Raw genomic sequence first — 14,152 nt, 5'->3', positions numbered from 1 at the left:
CTTGGTGAGGGGGGCATGGCACACAGTCTCTAAAAGGCTTGCAATCACTGTAATAAAACTTCCTGAATACAATGATTGTCATTGTAAGGAGAAGAAAGAGACAGGATGTGAGAGATACAAAGCTGATGTATGTCACAGACTATTGAACCCAGTCATAGACTTATCTTCTCTAAGCTAAACATTTGTATTAAAAAGAAGCCATGGTGCCAAGGCAAGGTGACTACCAGAAGATTTAACAGATTAAAGTCCTTTTCAGTGTGAGAACAGTTTGTTGCTAACTTGGAGGAAAAGCTGAGATAACATACAGTTGGCAATAATAGAATAGAAAAGAAATGGACAGCTTTCAGAGATTTGATGTGCAGCACCATAATTACTCATCTGGAGCAGAATACTGGCAACCATCAGGGACAGTTTGGTGAAAATGATGGAGAAATTCTGAAGCTACTAAATAAAAATCAAGAATTCCACAGGGTTTACTAGTACAATAGCTTGTCTGTTTCTAAGAAGGCAGCATTTAACTCCATGAAAAGTAAAGTGCAAAAAGTAAAGTAAAAAAGCTTAGAGAGATGGAAGATTCTTGACTCAGTAACAAAGCAGAAGAAATTCAGTTTTATGCTGATAATAATGATCCAAAGCACATCTCCATTGCCCTGAAGGCTATTTATGAGTCAAAGACCCATAATATCTTAAATACTTAGCAATGAGGGAGCCACACTAATTATTGATAAGGACATGATTTTGGAGAGATGGGCCAAATGTTTCCAGAGTATTCTCAACAGACCATCATCAATCAATGCTGAAGTCATTGTTTTTTATACTTTGTGTTGAAGCCTATCCCTTTCTAGCCAAACATCCAATTGAAGAAAAGGCCATTAGACTCCTCTCATGTGGTAAAGCACCTGGTGTTGATTCCATTACAGCAGAGATTACAGGTGGGGAATCCTCTGCTCATATAAAATCTGACTGAAATCTTCTGGTTTATGTAGCAAGAGGGGGTTATCCCTTAGGATATTAAGGATGCTTCCACTGTCCACTTCTATAAGGGAAAAGGAAATAGATAGTCTTACAACAATCACAGTGGGATTCCTTTTATTCTTAAGTCATTGTTGGCAAAATTCTTCCCAGAGTTCTTCTTAGTAGGCTGCTCCTTCACCTTGAAGATGCTCATATACCCAAGAGCCAGTATGGCTTCAGAAAAGGTTGATGAATGGTTGATATGGTCTTTATTGCCCAATAACTCCAGGAGAAATGCCAAGAGGTCTGTATACAACATTTATCTATCTGACCAATGCCTTTGATACTGTCACTATGGGGAGTTATTGACTATCATGACAAAATTTGGTTGCCCAGAGAAGATCATCATTATTGTATGACAGCATGCTTTCATAGGTTCTGGATAATGGACAATGCTCCAATGCTCTCATGCTTTCTCAGTCACCAATGGTATGAATCAGAGTCGCTTTTTAAGCACGATGTTTTCAACAGTGTTGTCAAATGCCTCAATAAGATTGAAAACAGCATCAAGGTCAGCCACCACATTGATAGTAAATTATTCAACTTAAAAATGCCACAAGCCAAGACTAACATGGAGGGACAGTTGGTTCATGACTTTCTGTTTGCAGGTAATTGTGTACTCAATTCAGGCTCTGAGACTGAGATGCAACAGAGTATAGATCTCTGAAACTTTTGCTAATTTTGGCCTGACAAAGAATATGAAGAAAACCAGCCAGCACCACAACCATCCATATTGCAACCATAGGTCATAGCAGGAGAAACTTTGAATGCTTTGGATAAGTTCATATACCCTGGCAGTATACTTTCTAGTGATGTCCACATAAATGATGAGGCTGATGTATGCATTGCCAGAACTAGCTTAGTGTTTAGGAGGTTCCAAGTAAAAATGTGTGAGAGAGAAGAGTTATTAAGTGCTTATGAAAATGAAGGTGTACAGACCTGTGGTGCTGACCTCAATTGTTGTATGCCCAGGATGGATACCTGAACAGTTCATCAGCATCATGGCAGGAAACTGAATTGCCAATTTGAATTGTCTTAGGAATATTCTGAAGATCACCTGGTGGGATGAGGTACCAGACATTGAAAGGACACTAGGTCATTTCTAAAGCTGAACTGCCAAGCATTCAGAATCTGCCAAGCAGAGTGCAATTCCAATGGGCTGGTCACATTGTTCAAATGCCAAACATATGTTTGCCTAAAAGACTATTTTATGGAGAACTCACAGAAGGTAGGAACTCAGATGGAGGTCAGGAGAAGCACTTTAGTATTCATTGAGAGACATGGCAAACACTGGTACAGGACTATTCTACATGACATGCCTGCATCAAAGAAGGTACTATGCTCTGTGAACAAATCAGAATACAGTAGCTCAAAAGATAAATAAGAGTCACAAATTTAGAGACATGTCCATCTTAAATGTTCACGTGGGCTATTTCTACTTGACCAGCAGTAGAGCCTTTCCAGCTTATATTGATCTGAATCAGCTGCAATTAGTCACACTGTACTTTGGCCCCAACATAGGGATGTCATTTCTGTCCTCTTTGAATAAAAAAGACAACAACCAACCAACCAGTCTAGAGAGAGAGTACATTACTTGCTAAACTGAAGTCACAGCCAAGAGGCTGACCTAAAAATTTCTCCTCCTTTAATATAGCTGTGCCCTCTACTGATATCATGGGGGTAGTGGTAAATGGACCCAGTAATCACTCAGGGTTTTACCAAATTATTCTAAAACACAAAACCTTTTCACATCTGGGCTACCAGATACCACGTGTCTAGACGTCAGATCACCCACAGAGTCACCAGAAGCAGAAATGGCAGCACTAAGACTAGTTCATAGAAGAAGGTGCAGAAAGGTAGCCTCCACAATACTCATACTGTCAATTACCACTCCATTATGAGACAGGTAGGAATTATACAAGAAACAATGTCTTAATAGGTAGGCCTACTTTTATTATCTATTTGGAGAGAACAAAAGTTCCCAGAACTTTAACAAATATATTTTCTTTAAAGTAGTTTTATCCTTTACTATTGTTCTCATCTTTAGGAGGAATTACTTCTCATAATCATTCATCATTCTTCTTTGTAAGACATTACAGATGATCAGTTTATAGTCTAAATTGATATTGCCTTTGGCAGTCATCTCTCTCCATTTGGCAAGTAAGTTTGTCAACTAAAGTACTTTCTGGGCTCTTTTGTTCTTCCTGCTGTTACAGTTAATTTAAAATTCTTAGATGAAATTAAAATAGTCAGCATTGATGTTGTTTTTATTATTCATTTTCCATTTTTGATTTTAATGACTTATTTAAATCATTTATGGTTAAATCATTTAAAATTATATAACTTATATATTCTCATTTTTATTGTGAATTTTCATCATAGCTCTGATGGAATGATAATCTGATAGTGACTAGACATCTGATGCAGGAATAATTGCTACATCAATAAGGAATCTTTTTCTGCCCATTAAAATAGAATCAATTTTATTTTTTGTGGTCTTATTGGTGCTTATCATATCTAGCTCCTACTTATGATTTTTTAAAGAAAGTGTTTCATATATGTGAGCCCTCTATATAATCTACAATTCACTGGCCTCTCTCATTTTTTTTTATTTATAAACCCTTTCCTCCCACCTTAGAATCAATACTATGTATTGGTTCTAAGTCAGAAGAGCAGTAAAGGCTAGGCAATGGAGGTTAAATGACTTGTCCAGAGTCACACAACTAGGAGGTATCTGAGGTCACATTTGAAAAAAGGACATCCTGTCTCTAGGCCTAGCTCTCAATCCACTTAGCTACCTAACTAGCTTCCCCCTCATTTCTTTTTCCTGAACTTTATTTTCCTGATAATTTTTACTTCTATGTATTTGAAATGAAATTAGAATGCACCTTTATTGGATTTGGAGAACGTTATCAAGTTTTGACTCCATAGTTCCCACAACCAACTGCCTCTCATTGACATTCACATTCTTATATAAACACATATTAACCTAAATGGTAATAGTACAAAGAATTAGTAAACCAAATTAATTTCAAAATCATCCCTTTCCCCTTCTCATTGTAAGTGTATTCCAGCAATATGCTTAATTGTAAACTGTTCTCAACAAATGTCAACCAGTCCACCACTCATGAGTGGAGAAGCCAGACAAGTTGAAGCAGTGGGTTTCCCTAAGGGAGAAACAGGACACAGTATGTACCAGGCAAGTCAAACTATCACAACTTCAAACACAAAATGAAGCACACAAACCCTAACTATTATCTCCTCTCAGACTTTGAACCCTAAAGCCTTTGGAAGAGCAAAACACCAAATCCATTACCCTACAGCCATCATTGTTAGAATTATCCCATACGGAGATATAGCTTTGCAACTCCTCTTATAGGTGCTACAATGAAATTTATTGAAGACTAAGAAAAGAAAATTCTTATCAGCAAAGTCCTTGACACTGTAAATTTGCTCAAAATTATAAACTTACATGATTTTATCAATTGAAATAGCATTAAAGAAGAGATATCTATGCTTTGCTGTGGCACTCTAAGGATAATAATACTTATTCATTATATATATATATATATATATATATATATATCTCCTCTAAGGGAATATGACTTCCTTGAGAGCATGACTGGATTATTTTCTAATTTGCAATTCCAAAACCTTGTGCAATGTTGTGCACATGGTGACTGCTTAATAAATGCTTTACTAATTTTTAATTAATACTATTATATGATTATATTATTTCATGAGGCTAAAGTGACAGTATAATAGTTTAACAGAAGTATTCTGTTGGTGGTGGTAATAGGAAAGGTAGTGGCCCATTATGAAATAAGTAGTATATGAATTAAATATTTTTCTTTATTCATTATGTTGATTTCCAAACATTAAAACATTTAAAAAGTTTTCAGTATCCATGGATTATACAACATATTTTTTTAGAAAATTTTTCCATGGTTACATGTTTCATGTTCTTTCTCTCCCCTTCCTACTCACCCCTCTTGTATCTGACACGTATTTCCACTGGGTTTTACATGTGTCACTGATCAAGACCTATTTCCATATTATTAATAATTGTACTGCAGTGGTTGTTTATAGAGTCTATATCCCAAATCATATCCACATCAACCCATGTGTTCAGACAGTTGTTTTTCTTCTGTGTTTCTACTTCCATAGTTCTTCCTCTGAATGTGAATAGTGATCTTTCCCATAAATCCCTCTGAGTTGTCCTGGGTCATTGCATTGCTGCTAGTACAGAAGTCCATTATATTCGATTTTACCATAATGTATCAGTCTCTGTGTACAATGTTCTCCTGGTTCTGCTCCTTTCACTCTGCATCAATTCCTGGATGTCATTCCAGTTCACATGGAATTCCTCCAGTTTATTATTCCTCTGAGCACAATAGTATTCCATCAGCAGCATATACCACAATTTGTTCAGCCATTCCCCAATTGAAGGGCATCCCCTCATTTTCCAATTTTTTGCCACTACAAAGAGTACAGCTATAAATATTTTTGAACATGTGTTTTTCTTTATGATCTCTTTGGGGGTATAAACCCAGCAGTGGTATGGCTGAATCAAAGGACAGACAGTCTTGTAGTACCCTTTGAGCATAGTTCCAAATTGCCATCCAGAATGGTTGCGTCAGTTCACAACTCCATCAGCAATGAATCAGGGTCCCAATTTTTCCATATCCCCTTCAACATTTATAACTTTCCTTTGCTGTCATGTTAGCCAATCTGCTAGGTGTGAGGTAATACCTCAGAGTTGTTTTGATTTGCATTTCTCTAACTATAAGAGATTTAAAACACTTTTTCATGTGCTTATTGGTAGCTTTGATTTCTTTATCTGAAAATTGCCTATTCATGTCGTTTGCCCATTTGTCAATTAGGGAATGGCTTTATTTCTTTTACAATTGATTTAGCTCCTTATATATTTGAGTAATTAGACCTCTGTCAGGATTTTTTTTGTTATAAATATTTTTTCCCAATTTGTTGCTTCCCTTCTAATTTTGGTTGCACGGGTTTTGTTTGTACGAAACCTTTTTAATTTAATGTAATCAAAATTATTTATTTTACATTTTGTAATTTTTTCTAACTCTGGTTTTGTTTTAAAATCTTTCCTTATCCAGAGATTTGACAAGTATACAAGTATACAAAACACTGTTAAGTGTTTACCTAATTTACTTATAGTTTCCTTCTTTATATTCATGAAATTCACCCATTCTGAATTTATCTTGGTGTACGGTGTGAGATATTGATCTAAAACTAATTTCTCCCATACTGTTTTCCAATTTTCCCAGGAGTTTTTGTCAAATAGTTGGGTTTTGTCCCAGAAGCTGGGCTCTTTGGGTTTATCATAGACTGTCTTACTGATGTCTCTTTCCCCAAATTTATTCCACCAATCCTCCCTTTTATCTTTTAGCCAGTACCATATTGTTTTGCTGACCACTGCTTTATAGTACTGTTTAAGATCTGGTTCTGCTAGACCACCTTCCTTCACATTTTTTTTTCATTATTTCCCTTCATATTCTTGATCTTTTGTTCTTCCAAATGAACTTTGTTACACTTTTTTTCTAATTCAGTAAAGAAGTTTCTTGGTAATTTGATAAGTATGGCACTAAATAAGTAAATTAATTTGAGTAGAATGGTCATTTTTGTTATGTTAGCTCATCCTACCCATGAGCAATCAATGTTTTATCACTTCTTTAGATCTAGTTTTAATTGTTTGGAATGTGTTTTGTAGTTGTGTTCATATAATTCCCATGTTTTTCTTAGCAGATATATTCCTAATATTTTTATATTGTCTAGAACAGTGATGGACAAAATACAGTCCGTGGGCCAGATGAGGGAAGGGGGTGCGGGGGGTGGACCTGAAATGTTCTATCTGGCTGCACCCACATTATTACAAATATGACAAATACAATGAGTAGGATATAATACAATGAAACTTTGAAAGAGTTGCCTTAGAAACAGACTGACAGATGAGCATTTTCTTTCCTTTGGCTCCCTCTTTAAAAAGTTTGCCCATATAAGAATAAAGAGAGCCTCTGCCAAAACCTTAACAATAAAAAGAGCCAGAAACCAATGTTGGATAGAGGGGGTGATAGAGAGTCTGTGTAGGTGAGACTCTCTTCTAGCTCTCCCCTTGTGGGCAATATACACTGAGAGACTTTGATGGGGTGTCACCTCCAAACTGGGCAACCTAGTTGGTTGTGCTGCCCCACAGGATTTGGGGGCGAGGCTTCCCTATAAGATGAGGTATGGGGTACCCCAATCTGATTCTGAATGAGGGTGGAGTTCACTCAAGCCTCCTCCAAGGTCAGTCAACTTCACAGTGGGTGGTATGGCTTCAAGATGGAGGAAGCCAGACCAAGCTCCCCTCCCCCTCGTTATCTCTCAGGTACTCTGGAATGCTATCTGACTAATGACTGGCTTTTATTATTTGCAATTTAGGGGTTGGAGAAAGGGGTAGAGGTCAGAGGGATTTGGGGTGCCCTCTTCTCTATTCCTATGGAGTCCGTTGTTTAGGTGGGAACCTTAATGGTTCCCTCTTCTAAGCTTCTCCCCCCCTTCTCCTATTTCTATCCTTTTCTATATTTGTAAGTTAGACCAGAATGGGTCTCTCAGCAAGGTTAGGTAATGGAGGAAAGAGACTAAGAGATTGCTCGCAAAATGGAGTCCAAAAACTTAGCTAACTTGGTGATTGAAATCTTGCTGGGTGATAAGTGATGGGATGCCTTTGACTAGGGAATCAGGGTTTCAGTGTTGAAAGAAAGATCCTCAGGAAGTCCACAGGACTGGATTTGAGCTGAGATGTTCTCCTCTTCCTCTCTCTGTCCTCCGCCAGAAGTCCTTCTCCCCTCATCCTTTCTCTGGAGAATTACCCAGAATTCTCTCTGGTCTCAATCGTCACCAACTGTCACCAACTGTCAGCCACTTCTCCTTTGGCTCCTTTTGTCCCATCCCCCTTGCACGAATCCAATCCTTACATCCATCACTGGTCTAGGGAGATTTTAAATGGAATTTCTCTTTTTAACTTTTGCTTCTGCAATGTGTTGGAAGAACATAGAAATGCTGATGATTTATGTGCATCGATTTTGTATCCTGCAACTTTGCTAAAGATGTTGATTATTTCTACTAACTTTTTAGTTGATTCTCTAGGATTTTTTAAGCAGACCATCATATCATCTGCAAAGAGTGAAGCTTGGTCTCCTCATTGCCTATTTTAATACCTTCAATTTCTTTTTCTTCCCTAATTACTACTGCTAGTGTTTCTAGTACAATGTTAAATAATAGAGGTGATAATGGGCATCCTTCTTTCACTCCTGATCTTTTTGGGAATGCTACTAATTTGTCCCCATTGCAGATGATACTCGTTGATGGTTAAGATAAATACTGTTTATTATTTTTAGGAAAGGCCCTTCTATTCGTGTACTTTCTAGTGTTTTCAATAGGAATGGATATTGTATTTTGTCAAAGGCTTTTTCAGCATCTATTGAGATAATCATGTGATTTTTGTTTATTTGCTTGTTTATATGGTCAGTTATGGATGGTTTTCCTAAAGTTGAACCATCCTTGCATTCCTGGTATAAATCCCTCCTGATCATAGTGAATAACACTGATGATCACTTGCTGGAGTCTTTTTTCTAGTATTCTATTTAAGATTTTTGCATCTATATTCATTAAGGAGATTAGTCTGTAGTTTTCTCTGATTTTGATCTACATGGCTTTGGGATCAGTACCATATTTTTGTCATAAAAGGAATTTGGTAGAACTCCTTCTTTGCTTATTATGTCAAATAGCTGGTATAGTATTGGGATTAGTTGTTCTTTGAATGGTTGATAGAATTCACTTGTGAATCCATCTGGTCCTAGGGATTTTTTCCTTAAGGAGTTGTTTGATGGTTTGTTGAATATCTTTTTCTGATATTGAATTATTTAGGTATTCTATTTCATCTGCTGTTAATTTAGGTAATTTATATTTTTGTAAATATTCATCCATGTAACTTAGAATGTTATATTTATTGCCACATAATTGGACAAAATGATTTTTAATGTTTGCCATAATTTTTCTGTTCATTAGAGGTGAGGTCTCCCTTTTCATCTTTGATACTGTTAATTTGGTTTTCATCTTTCCTTTTTCTAGTAGATTGACTAGTACTTTGTCTATTTTATTTGTTTTTTCAAAGTACCAGCTTCTGGTCTTGTTTATTAATTCAATAGTTCTTTTACTTTTTATTTTATGAATTTCTCCTTTAATTTTTACGATCTCTAATTTAGTTTTAATCTTGGGATTTTTAATTTGTTCACTTTGTAGTTTTTTGATTTGCATGCTAAATTCATTGATATTTACCCTCCTTAATTTATAAATATATGCACTCAAGGATATAAATTTCCCCCTGACTACTGCTTTGGCTGTATCCCACATATTTTGGTAGGATGTCTCATCACTGTCATTCTCTTCTATGAAATTATTAATAGTTTCTATGATTTTTCTTTAACTGATTTTGGAGAAGCATATTATTTAGTTTCTAATTAATTTTTGATTTACCTATATATATATACCCTTACTAATTATTATTTTTATTGCATTATGATCTGAAAAGGTTGTATTTATTATTTCTGCTCTTTTGTATTTGTTTTCCATGTTTCTATCTTTGTGAATGTAGCATGTGCTGCTGAAAAGAAGGTGTATTCCTTTTTGTTCCTATTTATTTTTCTCCATACATATATTAAATCTTAATTTTTCTAGGATTTCATTCACCTTTCTTACCTCTTTCTTATTTATTTTTTGATTTATTTGATTTATTTTATGATATATTTATTATTTGATTTATCTAGATCTGATAGGAGAAGGTTCAGGTCTCCCACTAGCATAGTTTTATCATCTATATACTCCTTGAGCTCTACCAGTTTCTCCTTTAGAAATCTGGATGCTATATCATTTGGTGCATACATGTTGAGTACAGCTATTTCTTCATTGTCTATACTGCCTTTTATCAGGATGTAATTACCTTCTTAATCTCTCTCTCTTTTTTTTTTAAACCCTTAATTTCGGTGTATTGTCTCATAGGTGGAAGAGTGGTAAGGGTGGGCAATGAGGGTCAAGTGACTTGCCCAGGGTCACACAGCTGGGAAGTGGCTGAGGCCAGGTTTGAACCTAGGACCTCCTGTCTCTAGGCCTTACTCTCACTCCACTGAGCTACCCAGCTGCCCCCTCAATCTCTTTTTTTAAAACATTTATTTATATTCGTTTTTAACATGGTTACATGATTCATGCTCTTACTTTCCCCTTCACCCCCCCGCCTTACCCCCCACCCATGGCTGATGCACTTTTCCACTGGTTTTAACATGTGTCAATGATCAAGACTTATTTCCAGATTGCTGTTAGTTGCATTGGTGTGGTAGTTTCGAATCTACATCCCCAATCATGTCCAACTCAATCTATGCATTCAAGCAGTTGTTTTTCTTATATGTTTCCTCTCCTGCAGTCCTTCCTCTAAATGTGGGTAGCGTTCTTTACCATAAATGCCTCAGAGCTGTCCTTTGTCATTGCATTGCAGCTAGTACAGAAGTCCATTGCATTCGATTTTACCATAGTATATCAGTCTCTGTGTACAGTGTTCTTCTGTCTCTCTCCTTTTACTCTGCATCAGTTCCTGGAGGCCTTTCCAGTTCACATGGAATTCCTCTAGTTTATTATTCCTTTGAGTGCAATAGTATTCCATCAACAGCCTATACCACAATTTGTTCAGCCATTCCCCAATTGAAGGGCATACCCTCATTTTCCAGTCTTTTGCCACCACAAAAAGCACAGCTATAAATATTTTAATACAAGTCTGTTTATCTATGATCTCTCTGGGGTACAAACCTAACAATGGTATGGCTGGATCAAAGGGCAGGCATTCTTTTATAGCCCTTTGAGCATAGTTCCAAATTGCCAGCCAGAATGGTTGGATCAGTTCACAACTCCACCAAAAATGCATTAATGTCCCAGTTTTGCTACATCCCCTTCAGCATTCATTACTCTCCCCTTCTTTCATTTTAGCCAATCTGCTAGGTGTTATGTTGTTTTGATCTGCATTTCTCTAATTATTAGAGATTTAGAACACTTTCTCATGTACTTATTGATACTTTTGATTTATTTACCTGAAAATTGCCTATTCATGTCTCTTGCCCATTTATCAATTGGGGAATGGCTTAATTTTTTAAAGAATTGTTTTAACTCCTTATATATTTGAGTAATTAGACCTCTGTCAGAGTTTTTCGTTATAAAGATTTTTTCCGAATTTGTTGTTTCCTTTCTGATTTTGACTACATTGTTTTTGTTTGTAAAAAAGATTTTTAGTTTAATATAATCAAAACCATTTAATTTATATTTTGTAATTTTCTCTAACTCTCTCTTGGTTTTAAAATCTTTCCTTTCCCAGACATCTGACAGGTATACTATTTTGTGTTCACTTAACTTATTTATAGTTTCCCTCTTTATATTCAAGTCATTCACCCATTCTGAATTTATCTTGGTGTAGGGTGTGAGATGTTGATCTAAACCTAATCTCTCCCATATTGTTTTCCAAATTTCCCAGCACTTTTTGTCAAATAGTGGATTCATGTCCCAAAAGTTGGGCTCTTTGGGTTTATCATACACTGTCTTGCTGATGTCATTTACCCCAAGCCTATTCCATTGATCCTCCCTTCTGTCTCTTAGCCAGTACCATATTGTTTTGATGACTGCTGCTTTATAGTATAGTTTAATATCTGGTACTGCTAGGCCCCCTTCCTTCACATTTTTTTTTCATTATTTCCCTTGATATTCTTGATCTTTTGTTATTCCAAATGAACTTTGTTATAGTTTTTTCTAATTCAGTAAAGAAGTTTTTTGGTAGTTTGATAGGTATGGTGCTAAATAGGTAAAATAATTTGGGTAGAATGGTCATTTTTATTATGTTAGCTTGTCCTACCCATGAGCAATCAATAGCTTTCCAATTGTTGAGATCCAGTTTTATTTGTTTGGAAAGCGTTTTGTAGTTGTTTTCGTATAATTGCTGTGTTTGTTTTGGTAGATAGATTCCTAAGTATTTTATATTGTCTAGGGTGATTTTAAATGGTGTTTCTCTTTCTACCTCTTGCTGCTCTAATGTGTTGGAAATATATACAAATGCTGATGATTTATGTGCATTTATTTTGTATCCTGCAACTTTGCTAAAGTTGTTGATTATTTCTACAAGCTTCTTAGTTGATTCTCTAAGATTTTTTAAGTAGACCATCATATCATCTGCAAAGAGTGAAAGCTTAGTTTCCTCATTGCCTATTTTGATACCTTCAATTTGTTTTTCTTCTCTAATTGTTACTGCTAGTCTTTCTAGTACTATGTTGAATAATAGAGTTGATAATGGGCATCCTTGTTTCACTCCTGATCTTATTGGGAAGGATTCTAATTTATCCCCATTGCATATGATGATTGTTAATGGTTTTAGGTATATACTGTTTATTATTTTTAGGAAAGGTCCTTCTATTCCTATACTTTTCAGTGTTTTCAATAGGAATGGGTGCTGTATTTTGTCAAAGGGTTTTTCAGCATCTATTGAGATAATCATGTGATTTTTTGTTTGTTAGACTGTTGATATGGATGGTTTTCTTAATGTTGAACCATCCTTGCATTCCTGGTATAAATCCCACCTGATCATGGTGGATGATCTTCTTAATTACTTGCTGGAGTCTCTTTGCCTAGTATTCTTTTTTGGATTTTTTAAACTATGTTCATTAGGGAGATTGGTCTACAGTTTTCTTTCTCTGTTTTTGATCTCCCTGGTTTTGGAATCAGTACCATATTTGTATCATAAAAGGAATTTGGTAGCACTCCTTCTTTGCTTATCATATCATTTAATTTGAATAGTATTGGGATTAGTTGCTCTTTGAATGTCTGATAGAATTCACTTGTGAATCCATCAGGCCCTGGCGATTTTTTCTTAGGGAGTTCTTTGATTGCTTGTTCAATTTCTTTTTCTGATATGGGATTATTTAGGTATTTTATTTCTTCTGCTGTTAATCTAGACAATTTATATTTTTGTAAATATTCATCTACATCTCCTAAATTGTTATATTTGTTGCCATATCATTGGGAGAAATAGTTTTTAATGATTGCCTTAATTTTCCCTTCATTAGAAGTGAGGTCTCCCTTTTCATCTTTGATGCTGTCAATTTGGTTTTCTTCTTTCCTTTTTTTATTAGATTGACCAGCACTTTGTCTATTTTATCTGTTTATTCAAAATACAAGCTTCCAGTCTTATTTATTAATTCAACAGCTATTTTACTTTCTATTATATTAATTTCTCCCTTGATTTTTAGTATTTCTAATTTAGTTTTCATCTGGGGATTTTTAATTTGCTCACTTTCTAATTTTTTGAGTTGTATGCCCAATTCATTAATGTCTGCCCTCCCTAATGTGTTAATATATGCACTCAAGCATATAAATTTCCCCCTGAGTACTGTCTTGGCCGCATCCCACAGAGTTTGGTAGGATGGCTCATCATTGTCATTCTCTTCAATGAAATTGTTGATTGTTTCTATGATTTCTTCTTTGACTAATTGGTTTTGGAGAATTATATTATTTAATTTCCAATTAGTTTTTGATTTGCCTGTCCAGGTGCCCTTACTAATAATTATTTTTATTGCATTATGATCTGAGAAGGTTACATTTATTATTTCTGCTCTTTTGCATTTGTTTGCCATGTTTCTATGCTCTTTTATGTGGTCAATCTTTGTGAATGTACCATGTGCAGCTGAAAAGAAGGTGTATTCCTTTTTGTCCCTATTTATTTTTCTCCACATATCAATTAAATCTAATTTTTCTAGGACTTCATTCACCTCTCCTACCTCTTTCTTATTTATTTTTTGGTTTGATTTACCTAGATCTGAACGAGGAATATTTAGATCTCCCACTATTATGGTTTTACTATCTATTTCCTTCTTGAGCTCTGCCAGTTTCTCCTTTATGAGTTTGGTTGCTATGCCACTTGTTGAGTACATATAGAGCAATGTTATTTCCTCATTGTTTATACTGCCTTTAATCAGGATGCAATGACCTTCCCTGTCTTTTTTAATCATATCTATTTTTACTTTGGCTTTGTCAGAAATCATAATAG

General features: G+C 35.4%; 1 protein-coding gene across 1 annotated transcript in view; it reads left to right on the top strand.

Moving 5' to 3' along the window:
* The window catches only part of CFAP47 (cilia and flagella associated protein 47), an 859,036-nt gene that overhangs the window by 188,440 nt on the left and 656,444 nt on the right, over positions 1–14,152 (top strand). Inside the window, exons 26-27 of the mRNA XM_044669214.1 lie at positions 846–932; positions 1,435–1,525. Of these exons, the coding sequence (XP_044525149.1) occupies positions 846–932; positions 1,435–1,525 (178 nt within the window). The remainder of the gene's footprint in view (positions 1–845; positions 933–1,434; positions 1,526–14,152) is intronic.

This window comes from Gracilinanus agilis, chromosome 3 (assembly GCF_016433145.1).
Source record: "Gracilinanus agilis isolate LMUSP501 chromosome 3, AgileGrace, whole genome shotgun sequence".
In the NCBI taxonomy this organism is placed as follows: Eukaryota; Metazoa; Chordata; class Mammalia; order Didelphimorphia; family Didelphidae; genus Gracilinanus; species Gracilinanus agilis.
The sequence above is the reverse complement of the archived record's forward strand: the minus strand, read 5'-3'. Positions and strand labels throughout refer to the sequence as shown.